General features: G+C 41.3%; 2 protein-coding genes and 1 long non-coding RNA gene across 8 annotated transcripts in view; 2 read left to right on the top strand and 1 right to left on the bottom strand.

Moving 5' to 3' along the window:
* The first annotated feature begins 392 nt into the window (after positions 1-392).
* On the top strand, positions 393-2,755 carry PSMB4 (proteasome 20S subunit beta 4). The gene is made up of 7 exons (XM_010996782.3): positions 393-569; positions 807-1,013; positions 1,280-1,426; positions 1,604-1,685; positions 2,032-2,148; positions 2,349-2,437; positions 2,642-2,755. The coding sequence occupies exons 1-7, from the start codon at positions 430-432 to the stop codon at positions 2,652-2,654; spliced, it is 795 nt and encodes a 264-aa protein (XP_010995084.1). The 5' UTR covers positions 393-429; the 3' UTR covers positions 2,655-2,755.
* A 709-nt stretch (positions 2,756-3,464) lies between these two features.
* On the top strand, positions 3,465-4,356 carry LOC135318966 (uncharacterized). The gene is made up of 2 exons (XR_010377451.1): positions 3,465-3,553; positions 3,852-4,356. It is a non-coding gene; the product is annotated as an uncharacterized LOC135318966 (long non-coding RNA).
* The window catches only part of POGZ (pogo transposable element derived with ZNF domain), a 40,648-nt gene continuing 18,347 nt past the window's right edge, over positions 4,035-26,335 (bottom strand). For 4 of the 6 annotated variants that reach the window (XM_064477757.1, XM_064477756.1, XM_031436417.2 and 1 more), the window contains 16 exons: positions 24,179-24,354; positions 23,137-23,245; positions 21,360-21,650; positions 21,060-21,278; positions 18,837-18,943; positions 17,826-18,163; positions 17,287-17,441; positions 12,838-12,938; positions 12,167-12,313; positions 9,606-9,740; positions 9,321-9,493; positions 9,023-9,163; positions 8,495-8,551; positions 8,182-8,294; positions 7,904-7,928; positions 4,035-7,758 (listed from right to left, as the gene is read on the bottom strand). In XM_064477757.1, the coding sequence (XP_064333827.1) occupies positions 6,087-7,758; positions 7,904-7,928; positions 8,182-8,294; positions 8,495-8,551; positions 9,023-9,163; positions 9,321-9,493; positions 9,606-9,740; positions 12,167-12,313; positions 12,838-12,938; positions 17,287-17,441; positions 17,826-18,163; positions 18,837-18,943; positions 21,060-21,278; positions 21,360-21,650; positions 23,137-23,245; positions 24,179-24,354 (3,959 nt within the window). In that variant the 3' untranslated portion in view covers positions 4,035-6,086. The remainder of the gene's footprint in view (positions 7,759-7,903; positions 7,929-8,181; positions 8,295-8,494; positions 8,552-9,022; positions 9,164-9,320; positions 9,494-9,605; positions 9,741-12,166; positions 12,314-12,837; positions 12,939-17,286; positions 17,442-17,825; positions 18,164-18,836; positions 18,944-21,059; positions 21,279-21,359; positions 21,651-23,136; positions 23,246-24,178; positions 24,355-26,335) is intronic. The other 2 variants (XM_031436421.2, XM_064477758.1) reach the window with 2 other exon arrangements.

Here is a 26,335-nt window from a genome sequence, read left to right on the forward strand (position 1 = left end):
AATGGGCCGAATATGCCATATGAGGCTGCTTTGAGAAATAGAGATTTAAGAGATCCTGGGTTCACTATTAGTTTTGTGTGAAGCTTTTTGATAAGGATCCAAAAGGGACACGAGAATTTCTGCCTCCTCCCTCAGGGTCAGCATCTTAAAGTGCTCCCTCCTTCCCCCCAACACCCATCTCCCACACCACACTCCCGTTCCTTGAATTTCTGCGTCAGAACATTGCTCCAGTCCAGACTCTACCGCGATGTGATGCGACGTCGGTCAATTCCAAACCTCTGGATCTCGATCGCCACCCACCGTCGGCCCTGACCTTAACAACATGGCTGCCGGAAGCGGCTTGCAGGAAGAAGAAAGGCGTGGCATTGGAGGGTCACTTCCGCTTCCGTCGGCGTAATCTCTTTCATTTCTTGTGCTACCGTGACTAAGATGGAAGCGTTTTTGGAATCACGGTCCGGGCTGTGGGCCGGGGGTCCGGTCCCCGGGCAGTTTTACCGCATTCCTCCCACTCCCGGTTCCTCTGTGGACCCGGCTTCCGCGCTCTACGGTGGTCCGATTACGCGCACTCAGTAAGCTCTCGGCGCCTTAGCCTCGCAGCGGGGAGGGGCCGTGGGGCCTGGTGCGGCCGGCCAGTTCTGGGAGCCGTGGAAGGCGAGGTGGGGTCCCCGGCGCACACGAACGGCGGGGGAGTTCGGGGAGCAGGGTCCCGGAGAATGAAAGGAGCCATGGAAAGTCAGAAGCACAGGAAGTGGGCTCTGATTCTTCCCCTCCGCCGCCGCTCGCTAGACCTCTCTCTCTCTCTCCAGGAACCCCATGGTGACCGGGACCTCGGTCCTGGGCGTAAAGTTTGAGGGCGGAGTTGTGATTGCTGCAGACATGCTGGGCTCTTACGGTTCCTTGGCTCGTTTCCGCAACATCTCTCGTATTATGCGAGTCAACAACAGCACCATGTTGGGTGCTTCCGGAGACTATGCTGATTTCCAATATTTGAAGCAAGTTCTCGGCCAAATGGTGTAAGTCATCTAGAGAATAAGCAGTTCCCAAGTGGGGAGGGGAATCCACGGTTTTTCATCCCCTCAAGAAGTTGTAGGGTGGAGGAACTTGAGGCTGCAGCAGAGGACAGGGAGACTTGTTGGGGGTGGAAGATGTCAGAATATTTGCAAATAAACAGTTTCTTTAAGTGGGTTTAAATGGAGGAGATTATGGTAACGTCTTTTGGAGGTGGTTGGAAATCCCGGCTTCCGTTTCCTCCCTTTTCTCACAACCAGTTCTTTTTAAGGATTGATGAGGAGCTGTTGGGAGATGGACACAGCTATAGCCCTAAAGCTATTCATTCATGGCTGACCAGGGCCATGTACAGCCGCCGCTCCAAGATGAACCCCCTGTGGAACACCATGGTCATCGGAGGCTATGCTGATGGAGAGAGGTTGATTTGAATGCAAATAACTTATTTCCTTGACCACCCAACCTCTAGTGCCTGTGTAGTGTCTCTCTTGCCCCTGAGTGAATCCCACTTGTAACTCAGACCCCATGGTCCCATCCTTCAGCTAAGGTACAGAAGCCTAAGGTGAAATCAGTTCTTTGACTTACTGTGTCCTGTTAGCTTCCTGGGTTACGTGGACATGCTTGGTGTAGCCTATGAAGCCCCTTCGCTGGCCACTGGTTATGGTGCATACTTGGCTCAGGTAAGTAGTCACTTGAGGGATGAGGAATGGGAGACAACAGAAGGCATTGGGGGTTAGTGGTTGTCTGCTTGTTTTACTCTTGAAATTCTGACATGAGGAATAGGCTAGAATCCCTACTGCTGGGCAGATGGTTTTCTTTGTGGTCCAGGAGTACAGTGTATATGTGCAAAGAGAGGACACCCTAGAATTTTCCCTTCAAGTGGGTTTTAGCACAAGTAAGCAGAGTTCATTCTGGTGAGGCAGTAGGTGGAATGTCCCCTTTTCACTCATTTATGATTCTTTTTACATTGTGGATTTGTGACAAATTGCCTGGTATCTTCCATATTTTTCCCCCTAATCTCCCTAGCCTCTGCTGCGAGAGGTTTTGGAGAGGCAGCCAGTGCTGAGCCAGACTGAGGCCCGAGACCTTGTGGAACGCTGCATGCGAGTGCTGTACTATCGAGATGCCCGTTCTTATAACCGGGTGAGCAGAAGTGTGAATAAAAGTGATGGGGATCTGACTGGTTCTGGATACTTGCAGTCCTTGAGTCCCTATGCTTTGAAGAAGAGAGTGCCTCGTTTCTGCGTGTCCTGTTTTCATTCTCCACTTGACCTTTGACCAGGCCCCAGGGACTTCTCACATGTAGGGTTGGCATTTTCATTGAGAGCTCTGCTTTCTTTCAGTTTCAAATCGCCACTGTAACCGAAAAAGGTGTTGAAATAGAGGGACCCCTGTCTGCAGAGACCAACTGGGATATTGCCCACATGATCAGGTGATTGAAATTAAAATTACAGTAGAAAAAATAGTTGGTAGAAAAGTTGGGAGACCCTTTACTTGCACTAAGCTTGGTTTTTCTGGAGGTCTCAACCAAAAAATTCTCTGGGTGGCGAGGTTTGGGTTGAGTATAGAGCTGTTTTCAGGAATTGATTCCTCACCCTGTGGCTTCACAATTTTAGTATGTTCTCTTTCTTTTTAGTGGTTTTGAATGAAATACAGATGCATTATCCAGAACTGAAGTTGTACCCTTCTAACTTTGAACTTGGCTGGTTCAGAGGTATTCTTTTGTAAAATAAATCAGTCCTTTGAAACACTTGCTGAGTGGTTGTGTTGTTTGCCTAGGTCACACCAAGAGCAAAACTGCTAAGTACTGCTATATGCCATTTCCCACCCTGGGCAGAGAACCCTTTGGTTCTTAGTGTATATAGAATGTGCTGTCAGTACAGAAGACCCACTATTGTCTTCATTTGGGTCTGTCCTGAAGGCTGCTTTGTATGGAAGTTGGGCTTGATCTTTGTGTGAGAACATTAATTAGCTTTTGTATTTAACATTTTTCTTCAGTATTTTCACCTTTGCACTAGATTCTAAAATACACTTTCTGGTTAATATTGGCAGCAAATATGATTTTAGTTAAAACATTTCAAAGAAATGTAACATCTAGTAGAGTTGCTATGTATAAGGTTACCAAGCTGGAACTGAAAGCCTTAATCCCTCACCCATCCAACCTCTTCACCCTTCATGGGGAATACTAAGTAATTTTGACATTTAACCTAAATGTTTATTGTCCAAATCTTGTGCTAAATTTCTAGCACTGTATTCTACTAATACCTCTTACAAGTATTTTATGTTCATTAAGAAGTCCTAGGTGTAGCCATGAGTCAAGTCTTCTGGGGTCATTAGCCAGTTCCATCCTCGGGATGGTGTTAAACTCAAGTTTAAAAAAACACCCTGGGTGATTCTGATACATACCCTTTTTAAACCTTTTTAAGAAACTAGTGTAGGCAGGAAACCCTCAAACTATTACAGGCATACCTTGTTTTTATATTTTGCAGATACTGCAGTGTTTTTGTTTTATCTTACAAATTGAAGGTTTGTGGCAACCCAGCACTGAGTAAGTTTACTGGTGCCATTTTTCCAGTAACATTTGCTTTGTGTCTGTCTCATTTTGGTAATTCTTGAAATATTTCAAGTTTTTCATTATTTTTGTTATGGTGATCTCTGACTACTTTAGAAAGACTACAAGTCTCAGGTGATGGTTAACATTTTTTAGCAATAAAGTATTTTTTAATTTTTTCAGACCTAATGCTATTGCACACTTAATATACTAAAGTATAAACGTACTTTTATATGCACTGGGAAACCAAAAAATTTGCGTGACTCACTTTCTTGCGCTATTTGCTTTATTGTAGTGGTGGAACCCAACCCATGTATCTCCACTGTTTGCCTGTAGAGAAATTCAGTGAGCTGAGAGCTGAGGGAGAAATCAGAACAGCCCTCCATTTGTGTCATCTGCGATTACAACTAGTAAATTTAAGCAAAAGAACCATGAGCTCTCAATTTGAATCTTCCCCACATTCAGTCTCGACACGAAGTAGTCAATAAATACTTGTTTATTGATTAAACTGAATTATAAAAAACAAAACAAAACAAAAAAACTTCCTTCTACTACTAAGCCATGCGGGCGGAATCCACAAAGGTAACTTCCTGGTCAAAACCTGGCTGATCCACTGTTGGTTTTACGGTCTTAAAAAAATTACCCAACAATAAAGTCATACAGTGTGCAGAGGGCAGGAACCCCGCTCTGCTGAGGCTGGGGCTGCTGCAGACTACCAGAGATGTAGATAGAGTTGACCATAGTTCTTGAACTGTCTGAAAGGCAAAGTTTTGACTTGAAAGTCCATATTCTGTCAAAATGGCATCAGGCAAAAAGCTGGGGAAGAGAAGCCCAGGTGAACCCTCAGTTTGGGTTTCGGATGCCACAGGTTGACAAAGCTGGCCGAGCTGCTGATGGGAGGGGTCTCTCCAGTTCACTATATTATAGTGTGCTTGGAGTTAAACAAAACAGAACAAAAAATGGGTGGGGAAACAGGTGGTAACGAACGTCACACCTGTATCACGAGGCTTATCACATCTTGAGCATTTCCCAGTGTGAAGGCCTATTCAAATAGGGTCACCTAGAAAAAAACCACATTGTTTATAAATCCATTTCCCCTCATTTTATTAAATGCTCCACTTATGTACATTTTAAAGACGAACCATTTACAAGCCTGTGCAGGTTGCCTCCTTGGCTCAGGGAAATGTTGCTGAAAATTTCAGAGTGGACAGAAGAATGGTGTCGCTGTGGGAAAGGTGGACTTGGGTTTTTGCTCCTTTTCTCTGTATGTTACAGTACATTTCAGTTTATAACCATAAGTACAGACAATTAAAAAAAAATTCCCTCATGCAAACTGTAGAAAAACTTTCTTCTTGAAGCTGGCAGTGAAAAATAAAGATTCGTGTCTTTTTCTTTGTGCGCACCCCATCTGTTTCTTCACATTCTCCTCTGGACAGTAAGAGAAACAGGACAGCCACAGGGTAAGGAGGATTTCAACAAGTGGTCTCTTCAAAGTTCAATACAATTCTTGCACAATTAGCTGCTGGCTGGAGGACAAGTGACCTCTTGAACAGGTATGCTGTCCACTGAACGGGAGGAAGTTCAACAGAGCAGGGGCTGCCCCTGTGAGAATGAAGACCCATCCACTTGGAATGGAAGCCATCCACCCTAACGGTCTGTGTGATCATCTCAGTACCTCTTGCTTGCTATGACACGTGTATGATCCTCTGTCCAGAGTGATGGTGTGAGATGGGGAAAGGGGTCAAGAATCACAAGTGCAAAGAATATTGGTTTTGTTGTGTTTTTGTTGGAGGGAGGGTGGTGAGGAAAAAAATCTAGTCATCATTCTGGATGATTAAGGTGGTTTCATGCATTTTTAAAGCCACAATTTTATATCTTAGAGTTGCTGTAGAAACCAACATCTCTGGAGAGGGAAGGAAAGAAAGGAGAAGGAAGAGAGTTCAGTGGGATTTTTTTCCATTTTCATTTTTATAGAAAAGTGTTAAGACCACAATGAAAAAACCTTTTTATCCATATATATAATAAACCAGTTTGTGAGCTACAATTTTTGTCTTTCCCATCTGCAGAAATGTTCTCACACTGACAATGTTTGGAGAGCATCATGCCCAGAGACACTGGCCACACAGTAAAACAAAACAAAAATCCAGGTGTACTAAGATACAATTGAGGTAAAAGGGGGAACAAAAAATTTGACATTCGCCCACGAAGGATTTTTTTTTCCTTTTTCTTGATTTTGTCAGAAAAATACCAAACACAGTGATTTAAATTTTAAAAAAAGTCACAAAAACCTGTTTTTAGCAGAAGTGAATGACCAACGGGCCAGCTCATCGGCTCAGACGTGATCGCTACTGGTTTTCCTAATCCACAAATCCACAGGGAAGTATAAGTCAACACTGGGGGGAGTGGTGGCATAAAATTAAAAAATATAAGCCAATTATCTCACCTGGTATACCCCCTTTCCCCTAAATCCCTCTACCCTCCCTCACGACTTCCCACCCCCACTCCACACCCCCCTTCATGACCCCAACACTCAAATCTCCATCAGATCTAGGTCAGCTTCTTCAAAGCCATAGAAGGACTCGGTCTCACTTTCGCCCTCAAAGAGCTGGTGAAGGCTTTCAGGCTCAACTGTCTCTTCAGGAGATGACCTGGGTCGGGGAGTGGAAGCTGAGGGCTCTTCAGATTGTTCCCCACTCAGCTTCAGCTGCTCCTCTAGGGTGGCAATTAGCTCCTCCTGCATGTCAGCATTTCTTGTAGGTGAGTTAATGTTGCCATCAGGGCCAGGCAGAACGCTAGCCACAAGGAAGGACCGCTGAACTAGCTCTGGACAGTCCCCAATAACACCAAGCACCTCAGCCAGCCAGACCAGCACCAGCTGAAGCAGGACATCAGAATCACATGCAGTATCTGCCATTTCCCGAGCCTGCTCCTTCCACTTTTTGTGCAGGAAGTTCTTGACAGTCCGTTTAATGCATACGTCTAACGGCTGGATTTTGGAGCTACAGCCTGCTGGGACCACGGCAGGCAAAGTGCTAGAGGCACTAAGCATGGCCAGCACCTCTTCCGATAAGTGAGTGCGGTGACAGTCCATCACAAGCATGCCTTTACTACGCTGGCAAGCTGTGTGCTTCTGCCACACTCGGGATGACCACAGCTCCATGATCTCATCGTCACTGTAGCCGCTCTCCTTTGCCTCTAGCAATATACAATCTGGCACATTTGCTGGCTGATCCATTTGTCCTCGGTAGAAAACCAGGGTAGGGAGGACAGTGCCATCTGCCAGAATGGCCAGCACCACATCACACCACGGTTCCCCCGTGCCCACTGTCTGCAGGGCATTCTCCTTTCGGTCATCACTGCTCAGTACCTCTGTGTCCAGGAACAAGGAGATTTCATCAATAGCCACAATCATAGACAATGGTAAGTCCTGGTTGTGGATCTGCCGTTGCACAAATTCAATGAAGAGTCCTGCATTCTCTGCCACATCCTTGGGAAGAGTGTGGGCCACAGCTCGCCGAGCATGGGGAGTCAGGTGGTGCCGTAGCATGAAACGCACAGCCCACTCATAAGAGATCTTAAACCCCCCCTCCAAAGAACGTCCTATTTTGGTGGCCTTCTGGAACAAGGTCTCCTCATTTACAGGCAGCTGCTGCTCTCGCTGGGTCAGCACCCACTCAGCCAGTTTCTCTTCTGCCTCTAAGCTCAGATATTTGCCCTCCAGATTCTCCCCCTGTGAGGCCTGGAAACGCCGAAGCCAACGCCGGATGCGTCGCTGGGGGTTTCGGAAGTGTTCAGCTGCCTGTTCTGTATTGCAGCACAGAGCAAACAGGACCACTCGAAGCTTCTTCACCGACAGCTGCTCCTTCTTGCCAACCCCACTGCTACTACCACCCACTGAGGCTGGCTCAGGTTCCTGGGTGACTGGGCTCCCTTCATCCTGGTCATCAACATTCAGACATTCAGCCCCCTCTGCAGCCACTGGTGGAAGGGCTAAAGGCTGGGGACGGGTCGGGGTTGGTGGCGGGGTTGCAGTTGAGGCTGGTGATGGGAGTGTCTGGGCCACAGGAGCTGGGAGCTCTTCAGGCTCAGATGGGGTGGTGCCCGCAGATTTCACAGTGGCAGCTTTATTAGAGGGGAAGGAAGGGGGAGGGTACAAATTCTTCAAGTTCCGGTCATGCAATCGGTCACGAGTCTGGCCATGCCTAAAAGGGTTAGCAAAGAGATAAAGAAAAAATTCAGTTAAACTAGGAATACAAAATAATAGTAGTAGCAGTGGTAGGAGTAGTAGTAATAAAGACCAAACATACTACAAAATAGAAATTAAAGGATGAAGTGAGTTTCTGTTACCTTGAGTGAGATATCCAAGTGAGTCCTACGGAAAATGAGACAATAAAAAATGTTACCTCAGTGAAGAAACAAACCCCCCAAAGACAGTATCCTGGGATTTCAACCAAAAAAAGCAAACCTACTATCTTCCCAGTCTTATATAAACTTCAGGTTAGAATGCTTCCAACTTGGTGAATCTAAACAGTGAACAGGTCAGGTCAGGGAGATGCTCCTGACTCACGGTATGAAGCTGTATCCTCAGCTATTTTTGCCCCCTAAGCCCCATTTCTCCTGCTTACCTCGTGGCAGGATGCTACTGGATCTGTGAGAGGGGTTGAATACCAAATGCTTAGCCATGGCATCTCCCACAGAGGTAACAAAGGTACACGAAGTGCAGGCCAGCTTGGTTCCACTAAGAGTCAAGAGAACATAACACAAATACAGCAGTGACATTAGAGAGAGTTAAGCTTTGAGGCTTAATAAAGAAAAGGGGATGTCCCTTCTTTATTCTCTGTCTCAAATTAAATCATATATCCACCCCTCAAAATAATTAAAAGGATTTAATGTAAAAACGTGAAAAAATTAAGAGATCATCAATAAGTTTTTCCTTACCTCACAGAATTTTTAAACAAAGCCAAATACTTGGGGCTCTTCCGCGGAACATGATTGCTGAGAAAAATAAAGCAGAGGTATGAGTTTCGGGTTCTGCTTGCTAAACGAGACCATCAGCTACCGACAGTGCCCAACAGAAGAAACACCTCTTCAGTCCACTGTAACCCCAACTCAAGCCTGTTTTCCTATCACATTAATATGCAAATGAATCATGGGGGTGGAAGGGAATCTATTAAAAGGGACATTCCGGTTGGGGGTGGGAGTGGTAGGGGCCAGAGGCTGCACTTCTAAGAAGCTCCCATCTACTGCTGTTAGTCCTTGTACCACATTTGGAGTGGCAAGGTCCTACAAAACCAGCGCACACCCATCAAGCCAAATGAAGACTGGTCTGGCTTCCTACCTGCTAGGACAGGTGGGCCAACGGCTCCAGGAGTTAAAGGAGGAAACACCAGAAGCAGGGGAGGGTATGAAATGAGTTCTGGAGAATCTGAATTCCCAGACAGGAATACTGATTTCATTACAACTTACTTGATCATGTGGTTGGCATAAGCCCGAGAGCAGCAGGTGCTATAGCGACACAGAGAGCAGTGAACGTAAGTAGGGAAGTGATTAGGGAAATCTGGGATCTCAAAGCTACACTCCAAACACGTCTGCCGGCCCATGACACTCCTGTCAACAAACAAAGAAAATTCTTATTACTGCTTCAGGGTCCCGGAATTGTAGCAGATTTACACAACAGATCCTGCTTAAAAGGCTACCAGACTACACTGGCTATCAGGAATAGCGGTGCCCACCCGGCCCCCAGCCTCCAGAAGATGGCACTGACATTTTCCTAACAGATCTCTTCTGGATGTTGCGCTGGACAGGAGGATAAAGGAAGACAGGCAGAGGGTCTGTTGAGGAGGTAAGCGGTGCGGCCTCGTGTAGGGTGCCGGGAGGTGCATCACTGGAGGATACAGGAACAGTTCGTGGCTGCCCTCGGGAAGCCCGGATTGTCACCTGCGAGTCAAAGGAAAGAACAATTAGACACTACCCACGTTAAACCTCAGAATACTGCAAATATCTCTATTCCTCCCCTCTTGGATATATAAAGGAAACATCGACAAACTACCTTGGTGCCTGGTTTCAAACCTTCCAGCTGCTTGGGTTTGCGGAAGGTTTTATGGTGCTGAAGCTTGTGTTCAATTTTGTCCTTGGCAAAGAGAAACTGTAGCCGGCATTTGTTGCAGTGATAAACATTCCTCTTCTGAAGGAAAAAAGAAAGACAGAATCCCTTAAAGGTTCCCAATGAATCTTCTTCCCTGAGAAGGTAGATCAATGCCAACCATATCATTCTTTCCACTTTTCTGCTGATAATTTAACAGAGTAAAGAAGAAATAAACAACATAGCACCAAATGTATTATTGAGAATCAGCACCTCCCATGCTCCCAGAGAAAGGTGAACCAGGGTTCTCAGATCACCTCCCCCTGACTTGCTTTAACAATGGGGATGAGTGGCTTAAGCTTTAGTGCCCCTACTACTTTATCTCTACAGTGCAGACACACAGTGCTACCTGGATATTCTTCTTTTTCTAAAACACAATAAAAATGTACATGATAAAAAAAGAAAATCATATTTTTATTTGTCCTCCTTCATGTGGTCAGTATGCTTCAACTTCAACCCTCAGTCCCCTTCCACAGAAACAACGTATTACCAGTTTCTTCAGCATTCTTTCGTAGACCGTCTACACACGTAGCCATATAGCAAACACATACGTTTCCAATCACCACCTCTGTTTTCCCTTCTTTTTTTTTTTTTTTTTAACACAAATGATAGTACGTTTCTACACAGAGCTGTTTTTCCCCTTTAACACATACATACAGATATGCCTCCCTGGGAGGCTATTTTGAGGACTCAGTCTGCCCACTACCGAAGTCCTTCAAAAACAGGATCCATGACTACAATTTCTTCCCTAGGACAGCAAGGCTCTATAACCTGAGCTGAGCTACCAGTGACCATTTCCAGGCTGCTATGTGGAAATACACTTAGTGGTGGATTCTCAGCAGTCACCATGTGCAAAAGAGTGTGTGAGCCTAAGAGGGTGCTTACAAGTCGGAGTGCGGGCACGTGCGCACACACTTGTGGACGTGAGGCACAGGTGCGCCCATCTTTGTTCTCTTTTGTGCTCTATGTACTTCCCCCTTCCTCCTCTGCTGGCTCCTTTCCTAAAACAAAGGCATACCTGTTCCATCTTAAAAATAACACAACAAAAGCAACAACAAATTCTCCCTTGCTACCTCGTCTCCTGATCTACCACCCTTGGTCCTCCCCTTCAAAAACAAACTTAAATAAGTTGTTTCCATTTCCTTACCTCTCATTCATTTGTCCCGCTGAAATTTGACTTCCACCCTGCTAACCAACAAAATGGCTAAGTTAAAGGCTGGCTTCTGAAGTTTCTGTCTTGCTGATACCTTCCTGCAACATTTTGACCACACTCTTATCTTCAAAACACTTTCCTCTCCTCAGCTTTCTTGACACCAAGACTCTTCTGGTTTTCCTTCTAGGACTATGGTCCTGGCTTTGTGGATAGAGATTTCAATGGTCCTAACCGTCACCTCATTTCCAATTTTGGGGATGGGGGTTTGGGGTGTAGCACAACACTTAGAAGTTTACTACCCACTGCGTTTATTTAATGATGATTCCTAAGCATCTTCCACAACCCAGGCTTTTCTCCCAGACCTCAGACCTTTACACCCAACTACCTATTTAATGGACAACTACACTTGATGTCCACAGATACTCTAACTCAGAATATCCAAACTTATAATCCTCCTCCTAAAATTTACTTTCTCCAGCGTTTCTATCTCGGTAATAGTCCTACCATTCACCAACTACCCAAGACAGAATTGTAGGCACTATTTTTCACTACTCCCTTACTACCTTCACCTAATCCATTTCCAAGTCATAAACATCACATATCTTCTCAGTATCCCTCAACTCTATCCTCTTTTTATCACTTCGAAGAACAGCCACTATCATTTTTCACCTGAACTACTGAAAAAATCTTTGTCTAGTCTCCCTAACTCTAGTCTTAATCTCTTTCAATTCATTCTCCTGAATGCAGCCAGCATAATCGTAACTAAAAGCAAATTTGAACACATCCCTCCAGGACTTAAAAATCTCTTTAATTGCTTCCTAACAACTTAAAAGCTGAAACTCCTCTTCACGGCTCAAGATTCTCCATGGTCTGTCCCCTAGCTTCCAGCGGCACCCCCTGCACCCATACTCCAACCACACTGCACTTCCTTCAGCTCCCTGACCCTCCCCTGTGCCTGAGCATGCTGTGCTTCTAACTCACTTCACCCGGCACATCTTTACTTCTCCTTCAGGTCTGTACACCCTTTTCGCTGGAATTCTTACTAGGCTCCTAGAATACATACATTCTTTTCTATATCCTGTATTTCCCCTAATACAGTATTTTTCCTGCTTGACTGTATTGTTTAATTGTCTTATTTACCACTAAATCTGTAGCATCTTGCCCAGTGCCAGACACGTATTATTGGAATTCAGTAATTTTTTTTCAAACATATGTATATTATCTTCTCTACCAAAATTATTTGCCTAGCTCAGCCCTGGCCCCAGCATCCATAAATTAAAAATTGAGAATATGGGAATTGCTTGGTGCCTGGTACCTGGTGCCTCATGTAATGCTGTTGGAATGCATTGCCATTTTTGAAGACCTTCAGGCAATAAGGGCAGAGCAGGTGCCGAGTATCCTCATGGATCATCCGAAAATGGACATCTACCTCAGAGTAGAGTGAGGAGCGATATTGACACACCTGAGTCACATAAGAGGGAAAGTAAGCTAAGAGTGAAGTGAACAACTGAGGCCTTAAAAAAGAGGTAGCAACAAAAATGTTAAAATATGAAAAAAATTTTCCTAAATGTATAGAAATCAAATTATTTTTCTGACTTTGTAATGCAGGGCTATGTCTGTGATAAATTCAGCTGTGAATTAAGACAAAGCTGGGGAAGGACAGGAAAGTCTGAGAACAATCTGCACTCTTAGACCAAGAGGAGTAAAACTTGTTCCTGTCCATCTCCAAAGGGCACGTTCAGGAGACAGACACTCCCTGAGTACACGTGTATGCTCCCTGACTGAGTTCCTTGGCTGGGTACATGCACATATTCCTTTATGTTTTCTTCCTGCACAGAAAATCCTGAAAACAGAACCTGTGTCTACTATTTCTCCTGTATCTCCTCAGTGTTCCTACAACTGAGTATATGCAATTAGGCAGTGTTCATTCTTTGTATTCAGCCTGAGAGCAAAATGGCTAAAGCTCCCTGGAGAAAAAGGCAATACCTGGCAAACATAAGGCATCTCTCCAGGCTTATGAGTATCCTTCATATGCTGGAGAAACAGTGGCTCACTCTCAAACGCCCACTCACAGATCTTGCACTTGGCTGTAAGAAGAAAAATAATCAATAAATCCACCTGAAAGTAAGACCAAAGTCCTGCTGACTCATAGTCTTAAATAGTCAGTAAATCATTAAGTCTCTTCTATTCTTTCTTTAAAACGGTTCCATCTTAACCTCTGGGTTGCAGGTAACAACTATCCTTTTGTCTCTAGCTCAGACTTCTTTACCAAAACTCCATTCTAGATTTTGACCCCTCTACAAGACTTTTTAAACTGAATATTCTACCATCAACTGTAACTTAATTCAGTACTCTTCTGTTTCCCACTGCTTCCCTTCTTAAATCCCTACCTCCCCGGGAGCTCAAAAGTCAGGCGTTACCTGACTCCAAACCCCTGGATCCTGTCACCATCATTTCAAAATGCATCCAGGAACTGTCACTTCTCCATTCTCACAGGCAAAAACGTGGCAGAAGCCCATATGACTTCCTATTGCTCATCAGCTGGCTTCTAATACCTCCTGTGTCTCCAATAAATACAGTATCTGTTCTTTACATGTCATTGCCAAATGAATTTTAAAAAAATACTACATTACTTCATTCCTCTGCTCAAGGAAAGACAATGGTTATCTCCTATGAATAATTCAGTATTTACTGAACATTTACTAGAGTATAAATAAGGATTTGTCCTCAAAAGACTATAAACATGAACAGAACTTCTTGCTTTGTTATGAATTATTGTGTTTAGTATTAACAAATCTGAGATAATTATACTTTAAAATTAGCCATTTTACCAAGCTTTTATAAGGCTACAATTCTAAATTTTTGGCAGAAATTTTAACTGCTACATATTTTGAATTATACAGGCAAAATAAAGATAATTATTTGTATTTTTCTTACTATAACTGATGTTTCACAAATATGGAAATTGTAAATTTGAAGCTCTAAGCATTTATTTATTAGACAATGTTCAACCCCTGCCCCTCCAAAAGATGAGTGAAGTTGAAATGAATCTGGGATCCAGGGAAGAGATCTTAAGGAACCCAAGTATCCCCTGAAACTACCTGAAAAAGTAAAATCTGTATCTTTCTGGGAAGTTTTGTGTTTTTTCTCAAAGGTGTCTACAACCCATTTAAAACCACTGCCTACAGGTACATTAGGTGCTAGCGGGACAAAGTGAAGAAACAAACAATTCTGCTTAGAATGAGGAAAAGCTGATACATAAGATGAACCTTGAAAGAATAGTGGTTTGCCAGACAGAGGAGCCAAGCGAAGAACACGAGCAAAGATGTGGGAGTATGGGAGTGTGTGACATGTTTGGGAAAGAGTAACTAGTGGCGTAACAATATGTTCTCCGGTTTCTCCCCCCTTACCTCTCAATTCAATTTGCTCATCTTCTTTAATTTTTTCTTTTCTAGAACACTTTTAAGCATTGGTGTTTCTTAACCTTCTGGCCAAGCCTTTTCTTATTCTTTGTTTTCCCTGGGCAATCCCATTTAGCTGCAAAGGCTTTCCTACAACCTGCATCAATTCTACTGTTACAGCTGCCACATAACGTCAATTATAACATTTATTAAGCAATTTTAAATGCATATATGCCATGCTAAGATTTATTATCTCATATCAAAAAAGTCAGTTGAGAAAGGAACCTTAGACATCAGTGGATTTAAGAGATCTCTAGTAACCTTTCATACTTGTTCTACAGGGTAAGGAGCTGGTGTGGAAAAAGACTCAAGAGGGAGAATTAGCTGATTTTCCTAAGTGGCTGTCCTAACACAGTCCCTACCAGCACTGTCACACACCTCCTTAGCTCCTACCACAGTCTGTTTTTTTTTTGAAGTGACTGTATTTTTTTTAACTGAAGTATTAGTCAATTTACAATGTTGTGTCAATTCCTGGTGTACTATTTCAATCATACATACATTCATTTTCATACTTTTTCATTATAGATTACTAAAAGATATTGAATATAGTTCCCTGTGCTATACAGTATAAACATGCTGTTTATCTATTTTATATATAGTAGTTAGTACCTGTAAGTCTCGAACTCCCAATTTATCCCTTCCCACCCCCTTTCCCCGAGTAACCATAAAGCTGTTTTTTTTTTCCCCCCTAATAAATCTGTTTTCTGCGTCTGCCACCACGGTCTCTTGCTTTGAGAGAACAGGCATGAACTGCTATCATTTCTGCTTCCTGGTCTCCAAGTTTGGAAGGATAGATTCCCTATGCCATCTAAGGCTCATCCAACCTCATCATTCCATGCATTCCAAGACTTTATCAAGCAATTAGTTCTCCCTTTCTTGAGTCTTTTTCCACACAGGATCCTCCCAACATTTGAACACGATTAAGCACCCTGAAGCATCACTTCCTCAAGCCTACCTCTTCCTCGGTCTACTGCCCTTAAACAAGTCTGAAGAAAAACACAATGCTATTAAAATTACACTGTTACCATAATTAAATATGATGATACATTGATGTTTTGGATACAATTCAGGAAACTTGAAAATGAACGAGGTATTAGATGACATTATGGATTTATGGTTAACTGTTAGGTTTTGAGAAAGATATTTTGGCTATGTATCAAAAAAAAGTCCTTATTTGTCAGCAACACATACTGAAGTATTTAGGGGTAGAAGTCATTATGTCTATAATCCTTTTTAGTTTTGAGAAAATAAGAGGAAAAAAATTCCCAAAACTAAAAAAAAAGGACCCCAAAATATTAACATTAAAAACAGTCTACTTTTCATGCAGGATCTGTCAAAAAAGGGAGTTATAAAAAGAACCCGAGAATAAAACTGATATATACTGAAGTATAGATGAGATATTTACCTGTTTGAGTCAACAATTTCTCAGGTTTCTCATCAATGTAAATTTTAAATCATAAGACACTCAAAAATTAAGTCAGGGATGAAACAGTGGTTAAGCCGAGAGAAAAAGATTCATGAGGTTCTGCACTGTTTTTTTCCCCCCAATTAGGAAAATTCTTTCTTATGTACAGTACATATATAAGCAGAGTAACAAAAACACCCCACCAGATTCTTTAAAAAAAAAAAAAAAAAGTTTTTCACTGGGAGCTGCAGATGAGAATTTGGGCTTCCCATCACTGACAGCAAGGAACTTTTTGGTTGTTCTGCCACTGCACTGTAGTATTATATGGTTGCTTCCAATACCTACTCCACTCACAAGCAAATGATTAAAATCTAGAGTTCCGCTGTCCAATATGGTAATCACCGGCGGTTAGTGAACACATGAAATGTGGTGAGCCCAAACTGAGATTTGCTGTGGTGTAATATACACACCAGATTTTTTAAAATCTGTTTTTTTTTTTAACAGAGAAAAACAAAAGTAATGTTAAATATCTCATTAATTTAAAAAATTCGATTTCATGCTGAGATGATTTTGGCTCTATGAGTTAAATAAAATACACTATAAAATTAATTCCACCTTAAAAAAACTTTATTTCAAATTGCTACTAAAAAAAAATTAAAGTTACATATGTAGCTCACTGTATTTCCAATCAGCAGTAGTCTGAGCCACTCATGGCAATCCCATTTCCATTGCCAGTATGACCAAAGCCGAGGAGATATAAAGGGAAAACAATTCTGCCTTATAAGAAACAGATTCAGGAGGAGACACAGGAAGATATGGTCTCTTCTTAATCTGCAAAATTTTATGTCTGAATGTAATGCCTGAGACTAACACAGCCATCCTGCTATGAGCCAGAGACAAGAGAACTGCTGAGAAGTAGAAGACTCAAATCCTGGGCTTGAAGCCTGCTCCACCTTGGGTCCTCTCAGTTAAATGTTGCATTAATACATGTCCTTAACCTTTCCATTTTTAGTCCAGATTTTTAATTTGCAGCAAAAGCATCAATGTGCATATTTCTGTCTTTATGTGTTTGCTCATGCTGTTTCCCATCACCTAAAACTTTTCTTACTACTTTCCATCTAAAATCCTTCTTGTATTTAAAGACCCTAAAAGTTTATGCATTAATTCTGTGAAATCTGGCCACAAAGATCTTCTCCTTCTCTGACAGCATAAAATGCATATATTTATAATAAATATACTGTCTTATTCTCACATTTTCCTATAGTTACACAATTTCTGTCTCTTCAACAAAACTAGAAATCCCTTAAAGGACACAGGAAATATTTGGACTCAAATCCTCATACCATCACTTTATTAGAGATGTATGCTCTTAAGCAAATGACTTAATAGAAGTCAGGCTTTTAAGAAAATAAGAGTAAATGAAGTAAGGAACTGACTATGAATATGCCAAGAACTTTCTTGACACTGTTACTCAAATATAAACAAACATAATGGGCCACCCCCAATGCTTCACTGAATGAAGAACAAAGTTTAAGTACAACCCTAGAGTTTAAGAACTTTCAAACTTACTAGTCGATTCGTAAGGACTATGAACATTTTCCAAGTGGCACTGGAGCTGGAAGGGAGTGGAAAACTGACGATAACAGTGCTGGCAGATAGTATGACCATCCACCTCACCATTTTGCTGATCAAGTTCTACGTGGTGTTTCATATGATTCATAAATCTGTAGCACAGAAAAGTACAGAAAACATAAAAAATCAGAAGTCTTGGAGTAATGTAACAGAGGAATCACAGAACAAGACATTATGTTACTACCCACCTCCTGCCCAACTTCCTCTGTTTGGGGCAGTCCTTTTCTGAGCCCCAAACTGAGAGTTCTTGAAACTTTTCTGGGGAAGGAGATGCACTGGTCTCACTCTACCCAAAGTTGTCTTTTATTTATTAACACAATCTCCTTCCACAGTACTAGTTATTGATTTCATAATGATACTCCTTAGCCAGACAGGGTAACAGTTAGCACTATTCTTCAAACTGAAAAATTTAAAACATGTAAGACCCTTTCACCCTTCAATGTCCAAGGTAACCTCCAAGGATCTTCAACACTTACCGAATGTTGTTTTTTAGCCTTTTGGTACAATGTGGGCATCGGAAAGATGTGGCGACCTTAGGGAAGTTTGTGAGCTGGGCTACTTTGCCACCGTCCCTTCCATAGTAGAAGTCATCCACTAGCATAATAAGTTTGGTCTGGACGGCATCACCCACATTCTCATTTGGCTCTGGTACTTTGGTAGGTGGTGACAGAGCAGGAATAGGTGTAGAAGAGGGTGTGGAAGCAACAGGAGCTGTTTTCTCAGGGGATGGGGGCTTTGCTGCTGATGGGACACTGGGTTCTGAATCCAGAGACTTTCCTTTCTTCTGGTATTCAACCATTTCTGGGCAACAGTACTATAAAGAGAGAAGACATCTGATCGTCCTGGTTCTCCTGGGGGTTGGGATGTGCTAACTCCCCAACTTCACTAACATTCCTGGGTAACAGTCTGGTTCTAAGTATTTTCAGCCAGCTTTCACCCTGCGGTTTTCTACAATGTTTCCAGGTTTTACTCTTTTCTCCTGTGTGTGTGTATGTGTGTTTATAACCATATGCCACTCCAAACACCACACTTTGTAGTTCTCCCTGTCTTAGACCCTTTAACCACTCGCTAGCATAATCTGGCTCTGAGCTCCCTGGCAGGAAGAAGCCCCAGCCTTTACATCTGGACTAAAACCAAAAACCCAAAAGGCTAGAACTGGAAACCGGTTAACAGCTCCCGTTCAGCCAACAACACAAGAAACAGAAAGCGAACTGAGGCCAACCCGGTTTGAGTTTTGATTATCCAACAAAACTGTCCTCCTGTGCAATTTTAAAACCTACTTACAACTAAGAAATCAAGGTCACATATGTTATCTATTTGAGGGTCTTTAAATGTAACCTATCACATTCCAGAGTACATTCTAAAACAGGCCAAAGAAGAAGTAACCCTTTGAAAAGCTTACAAGTCATTTCAGAGCTCTTGCTTCACAAGCTCCCAAAACTACAGGGCCATTTAAGCTGGATCCCATCACAGGCAGTATCACTTACACACATGTGACCTCTCAAAGCTTCAGTAACACGGAATTGAGCATTACACCGTGGACATATCTTCCGTCCACCATCCTGGAGGTCAAACACTGGGATGGAAGAGGTCACTAGAAGAAGTGAGAACATCGATAAAATTAGTTAAGATGATACTGGAAAAAGATGACTGGCCTTTTGGAAAAAAGTTAAACACTCCCGAAGGGGCATATTCAGGTTGATAAGCAAGCATGAGAAATCACTATGAGGCACGTTCCTTTTATTATTCTTTGAACTCTAGGCAGGAGCCAGCAAGTTATAGCTCATAGACCAAATCCACCCAGCTGCCAGTTTCTGTCTGGCTCATGAATTAAGAATGGCTTTTACAATTTCTTCTTTAATTGTGGTAATAAATATGCAACAAAAAAAATTACCCTTAACCATTTTCAGGTGTTCAGTTCAGCCGTTAAGCACATCACAGTTTTGTATAAGCACTCCAGAACCCTCTTCCTCTGGCAAAACTAAAACTCTATACCTACTGAGCAACAATTCCCCATTACCCCCTCCTCCTAGACTCTAGCAGCCACCATTCTACTTTCTGTCTCTGAGACTGACTACTCTAGGTACCTCATGAAAGTGGAATTGTACAATTGTCCTCTTGTGACTGTCTTATTTCACTCAGCATAATGTCCTCAAGGTTCATCAATGCTGTAGCATGTATCAGAATTTCCTTTTAAAGACTAAATAATATGCTGCTGTATGTAAACACCATATTTTATTTGTCCATTCATCAGCTGATAGACATCTACGATGCTTCTACCTTTCGACTATTGTGAATAATGCTGCTGTGAACATGGGGGTATAAATATCCATTTGGGTCCCTGCTTTCAATTCTTCTGGGTATATACCCTGAAATGAAATTGCTAGAACAGATGGTAATTTCATATTTCATCTTTTGAGGGACCATCACACCATTTTACATTCTTACCAGCAATGCACAAAGGTTCCAATTTCTCTACATCCTCATCAACACGTTATTTTCTGTTTTTTTGGGTAAGAGCCACCCTAATGAGTGTGAAGTGATATCTCACTGTGGTTTTGATCTGCATTTCCCTAACGATTAGTGATGTTTAGCATCTTTTTGGATGTTTAATGGCCATCTGTATATCTTTTTTTGAGAAATCTCTATTCAACGCCTTTGCCCATTTTTAAATTGGGTTTTTGTTCTTTTGTTGTTGAGTTACAGAAGTTCTTTATATATTCTGGATATTAAGCCCTTATCAGATAAATGCCTTACAAATATTTCCTCTCATTTAGTGGGTCGTCTTTTCACTCACTTGATAAGTGTCCTTTGATGTCCTAAAGCTTCAAATTTTGATGTAGTCCCATTTATCTACTTCTTCTTTTGTTGCTCATGCTTTTGGTGTCATATGCAAGAAATCACTGCCAAATCCAATGTCATAAAGGTTTTCCCCTGTGTTTTCTTCTAAGAGTTTTATGGCTTTTAGTCCTTTTGTTTAGGTTTCTAACTCATTGAGTTAGTTTCTGTATACACTGTATGGTAAGGGCCCAACTTCATTTTTTTGCATGTAGATATCCAGTTTTCCCAAAATTGTTTAAGGTTTCACATTTTTAAAGGGTTGAAACAAAAGCAAAAGAGTAATATTTTCTGACACACGAAAACTATATGAAATTCAAAATCCCGAGTCCGTTAATAGTTGCGGTGGAGAATGGTCACATTTATTCACATATCGCCCATGGCTGCGTGTGTTCACAATGGCGGGGCAGCTGCAGCAGAGACCATACTGCACATAAAGCCTCAGCTATTTACTATCTGGTCCTTTACCTAAAAGGCTTGCCAACCCCTGCTCGAGACCGTTGAAGACCCTTATGCACATACCCTCCTACACCTGAAAACCTCTTTACCAAATCCTGACAGGGCATGAGCTTTAAAGTATTGTTCAGAAATCCACCTCCCCCATGAATATCTTTTGATTATCCCACCCATCTCTGATCAATTGATCCATTTCACTAACCTCCAAAGCACAATTAACACAGAACTCCTTCTGGCTGATTCAGTTATACCTTTCACAAGTGGCAATCCCCTTTACTACACTAAACTTTCTGTGAGAACAGACTGCAGCAACTACATCCTATCTTATCTCTCTATTTCATAGTATAGAGTTCTGATACAACAAACATTTTATTTTTTTGAAATGACTGGCTGCTCAGTCTTTTGGGTTATGGTACCTTTCATTGAAGCCTCAGGTCCGCTGGTTCTTTGAGAGCCATGGGCAGAGCTGTTGTTGGATACCACCAATGGCCCTGCGCTCTGGCCCAGGGAAGGGATGGTGTTGAGAGTATTCACCAGTTTGGCCACTTCATTGCTATTTTCACCTGTAACCCCAGGTCGCTTCACGGTGACAAAGCTGGCAATGCTCACTGCAGGTGGAGAAGGGAAGGAAGGAGCTATGTTGGCCAAGTGATAATTACCTGTTCTTTGCCTGTCACCACAACCCAGCTCTGCCATCTCCTCTTCCCAAGCCTCACCTAGCTTGGGATTTGGGGTCTGGCTGGATTGGCCTGGAGATTGAACGGCAAGCTGCCCCAGGGAGGTCGGCTGCGTGGCAGTGGGAGTGGTGGAAGTGCTGGGAGTGGACTTGGTCTGCTGAGACTGGGACTGTGGGACGGTGCTTCGAATGGTGAGAGTGGCTGGGATGACGGTGGTGAAGGTGTTGGTGGTGGGCCGCACAGGCATGGTGGAGCCTGGCCTCACAGGGGTCATCTGAGAGAACACTTGTGGGACTCCAACTGTTGGCTTAACAAACTGGGTACCTGGGGCTTCAAAAAAGAGACAAAGAAAAGTACCAAATCTTAGTCAGTGAGCTGATCTATAATACATTCCCCTTGTCTTTACTGAAAATACGGAAATAGGAAAAGATTACTTCCCCAAACTGACTGGTAACCATCAGGTTACCAAGGGGAGCAGAGATTCCAATGTCTAAGACAACAGGTGACCCAACCTGATAAAAGAAATCAGCCTCAGTAATCAGCCCAAAAAACATTATGTTGAAAGAAGATTCCCATTAAATCCTCCCCAAATACCTTATCACATTGTCTTTTCTATTCCAAGAATAAAATCAGAGACAGTTTGACCTTGGTACTAGAAGAGAATAGATAGGTATGGAGTGGGAAGCAGTGTGGGTATATGTAGGCCAAAGGGCAGAGCTGGTCCTGAAAACAGCGATCTTTCTTTCTAAGAATACTAAAGGAGTCTTCCATTCTCTTATATAAACTCAAATAGAAGACAGACTATGCCATTCTACTAGAATGTTCCAAAGTCTCTTGGCTCAACTATAGACAATTCCACTGACACATATTTAAGAGATATCAGAACTAGACAGGATAAACTCATCAGACTGCCCCTAACTCCCCTGTAAGTGGGTAGGAGGTATAGATGAAACAAGATTGGCCTTAAGTTGCTAATTACTGAAGCTGGTTTGGGTACATGGCCAAAAGCCTATGAGCTCTGAGAATAACAACAAAACTTAGGAAGACAAGCTACAGAGATACCCCTACTGCAACCAAATTAAGATAATTCTTTTTTGGCCTAAATTCTAGTAAACTAACAGACACTAAATAAAGAACTGGAGGAAAATTTTTAAGATTTTTAAAAATTATCTTTCAAATCAGTTTCTCAAAGAAAAATATACTAACCAGTCATTGGAATATTTATCCTCAAAGGGTATGTCATTTGTTTAAATTTGTACCCAAAATCTATGTTATAAAATTAAAGCAAAATAAACTTCATAATCTCATCATGTGAGTGAGTAGACTTACAAGGAATAGAGAATTTGGAGTTTGCGTTAATAATTTCTTTCAGGATAACAAACTTAATACAACTGAATAAAACAGCAGAAACAGAAAAATTGACTATATAAACCCTGTTTTACTACCTCATGATGGGTGGTAAGAAGTTAAAGAGAAAAATAAAAACACCACCCTGGCCAAAGGTTAGAAAGGTTTTTGGGGGAGGGTATAGCGCAGTGGTAAAGTGTATGCCTAGCATGCACAAGGCCCTGGTTTCAATACCTAGTACCTCCATCAAAAATAGTAAACAAACAAACCTAATTGCTTCCTCCCCACAAAAATAAATAATATTTTTAAAAAGAAAGTTTTTAAAAATTGGAGCTTAAATCAATATGATTTTTGTATTTTTAGATTTTCCTTAAATACATTTTTTAAATGACCTTGAGTTATTTTGAGACAACAAAAACAAATCTTCTGGATGACAGTTTATTCCAAATGGATAGACATTTTTCCTTACCTGGGACTAATGTAATTGGTCTAACTGTTTGGCCTTGCTGTACGTTCAGCACAATCCCAACCTGATTCATTGCATTTTGTACAGGCCGGACATTTCTTACGGGAAATCCCTGCATTAAAAAGCAAAATGGTCTTTAACATGGAGATAAGCTAATACTAGCAGAGACTGCGGTAAGCCCTACCATCCAAAAAAATTACCATACTCTTACCTAATGGTTCTCTCTCTAGAACTAGAGTTTTAAATGACTTAGATGGAGAAATTTTGGAATTTTAGCAAACTTTTCAGTGACAAGTATTAAAACTGGAGAATGAGCTTTGGTACATGTGGACAAAAAGGAAACCTACTTCCTGTCTTAAGAGAACCTCAGCTTAAAAAAACTCATCAAAACTTATCCATTGACTGGCCCCTAAATTGGTAAAGGCATAGAAGGGGGAAAATGACAGTAACAGTATTCACTGAAGTGATTCAACATACAATTTTAAGAAATTGTTTCCAAAGTCCACTTCAAAGGCCAAATACCTCTGGGAAGTTTGTAAGAGAAGGCAGACAAAAGTATTTGCCTTTACATTCCACATTCAGCATTAGGCTTTCAGCCCCAATTCACATTACATATCAAACAAGTCATCTTCATTCTCTTCCAAAGATCTCCCTGCAATTCATCAATTTCAGACATAGATTTCCAAAAGTCAGCTAATTCACCACCATTTTAATAAAAATAGCCCAAGCAAAGGGTAAGAAGCCTTGAGGGCCAAGTGTTAAGGCTTCCTAATCCAAGCTTCCCACTCATTTCTATTCAGACCTCAATCAAATTACTTAATAGCCCTCGAGAGGTATAAAGAAGAAATTACCCAGCTATATGCTATACTGGGCCTTCTACTAAAGTCAGCATCAAATTAAAAAGTAGCAAATAAGAAAGCCAGGCCCAAAGACAGGACCTGGAACCACTTCTAATGATGCTAAAGACTCAAGTAAGAGCCTTCAAAGGTTCATGTAGTCTTTCTGTCCTTCTCTACCAGGTCCCACAATTCAGAGTCCTACTTACCTGTGTAGTGATGAATATTGGTTGTGAGGCCACAGGCGAACTAGTCACATGATTGGCATTCTGCATGACCTGGACAGGCCTTAATACTGGTTGAGTGACCATTGTACCCAGACTGGGGGTTGGATTCTGGGTTAGGATGAGTGGCTGTCCACCTTGTTGGACCAAAGAATTGCCAGCTAAAGGATAAAAGGAAGAAGGAAAAAAACCAATGTAAGAGAAGACAAACGCACAATTTATAAGCAACACAATACTCTTAGGTAAGAAATGGCACCCCACATATTAAGATATCCAAGACTGTCACTCACCTCTCAGGTTTAATGCCCTCAAACTCACCAAAAATTTAAGCTTCACCCAAATCTACAACTAATACAGAAAAACGCAGGTAGGGGAAGCTCACTAAAATCTCCCCCATATACCTTAACTAGGGATGCCTTTACACAGCAAGACTTCTACATGGCTATGACTTTCACTCTGATGGCTTAAGTGACCACACACAATCTCTCCATACCAAACTAGCAAAACAAAGTAACATAGTTCTTTCTCCATATTTTAACTAGCTAAAGCCCATTTTATTGAAATATAATTTGTTAGCTAATTCACCTTAATCTTTTTAAAAAGAGGAATATTCACCAACAAACATTAGTTCAGAAGTACACAGAATCTAAAGAATGGGATCTCTTCCTAGTGACTCAAATATCAAAAACGCAACAGATTCCCTAAACAACCACTGCCTTTTACTATGGGAACACAGAGATTCACAGGCTACCTTCTTCACATCAGAACTGATAAAGAAAAGACCTGGCTAAAATTCATTAACACCGGGTAAAACTGATATGACTTATAAATATTAACAAATATAAATATTAAAAACTGGCTAATTATTTTTGAAATGTTTTAAATTATTTTTCATGTGTGAAAAAAGTAATTCTGTAAATGTTTTTAAGTGCTCAGTTTGGCTAAAAATCAGTAAGACTGAAATTCCTTATTTACAAAGAATACTCCAAAACAGAAAATTTCAGTCAATATACCTAAATTAAAGATTCAAGCAAAATACTGCCTCAACCTTTTACCTCAAATAACCAGAATGGGACAGACTCCTCTGAAACTTTGTTTCACCTGACAGATGTTATCACTACAGTTATAGCAACAAAGAGACCATCAGAGTGAGTATAACAAGTGGCTATCAATTATCCAACAGTCGCTTGCCCCATGTTCTCCCTAGAAACTGAGTCTGTCAGTGGACTAGACCCTCACAGTTACAGGGCCAGCAGACTACTGATTATAGAAGTTGACAGATAAACAAAAAATCCCAAGTTCTAGCTATGCTAACTATACTGGCAATTTATTGACGCTCTCTCTATACATACATGTATATTTTTAACTTAAATATTTTATTATGAAGAAGTTAAAGATATATAAAAATAGAACACTATAATAAATCACCAGGTACTAGCTTCAATAATTACCAACTTAAGGCCAATTTTGTTTCATCTATATACCTCCCACCTACTTACCAGCTCCCATATTATTTTGAAACAAGTTTCAGATCATATCATTTCATCTATAAATATTTCAGTATATATCTCCAAAAGACAGGAACTTAAAAGAGGGAATATTAACACCAATATCATTCCTAAAAAGCATTATAATAATTCTGCCTATAGTTCACAATCTTGTATGATATAATTGAAATTTGCTTAAAGAGTAGAACTTAAAATGTTCTCACTAACCTAAAAAAGGGATAAATATGTGAGGTGATGGATGTGTGAATTAATCAGATAGTGGGAATCTTTTTACAACGTATACGTTTATCAAATCACCACCATGTACACTTTAAATATCCTATAGTTTTGTCAATTATACCTCAATAAAGTTAAATATATACAATAATTCTTTAATATCAAATACCCAGTTAGATCAAGTTGACAATTATATTCTTTTAAATAGTTTATTTTAATCAGATTACAAAAGAGTTCACAAAGTACAACTGATGAACATTTCTTAAGTCTCTTACTCTATAAGTTCCCCATCCATCTGTTTTTACTCCCTTGTAATTTATGGTTGAAAAATATTGATTAAGCAAAAACACATATTTTCTTTTCTTTTTATTGAAGTACAGTCAATTACAATGTGTCAGTCTCTGGTGTTTTCTATTCA

The sequence above is a fragment of the Camelus dromedarius genome, chromosome 23, assembly GCF_036321535.1.
Source record: "Camelus dromedarius isolate mCamDro1 chromosome 23, mCamDro1.pat, whole genome shotgun sequence".
In the NCBI taxonomy this organism is placed as follows: Eukaryota; Metazoa; Chordata; class Mammalia; order Artiodactyla; family Camelidae; genus Camelus; species Camelus dromedarius.

Coding starts and splice junctions, on each gene's coding strand:
- PSMB4 (XM_010996782.3), top strand. CDS start 430: ATGGAAGCGTTTTTGGAATCACGGTCCGGGCTGTGGGCCGGGGGTCCG. Junction 1,014..1,279: donor CAAGTTCTCGGCCAAATGGT/GTAAGTCATCTA, acceptor GTTCTTTTTAAG/GATTGATGAGGAGCTGTTGG. Junction 1,686..2,031: donor ATGGTGCATACTTGGCTCAG/GTAAGTAGTCAC, acceptor TAATCTCCCTAG/CCTCTGCTGCGAGAGGTTTT.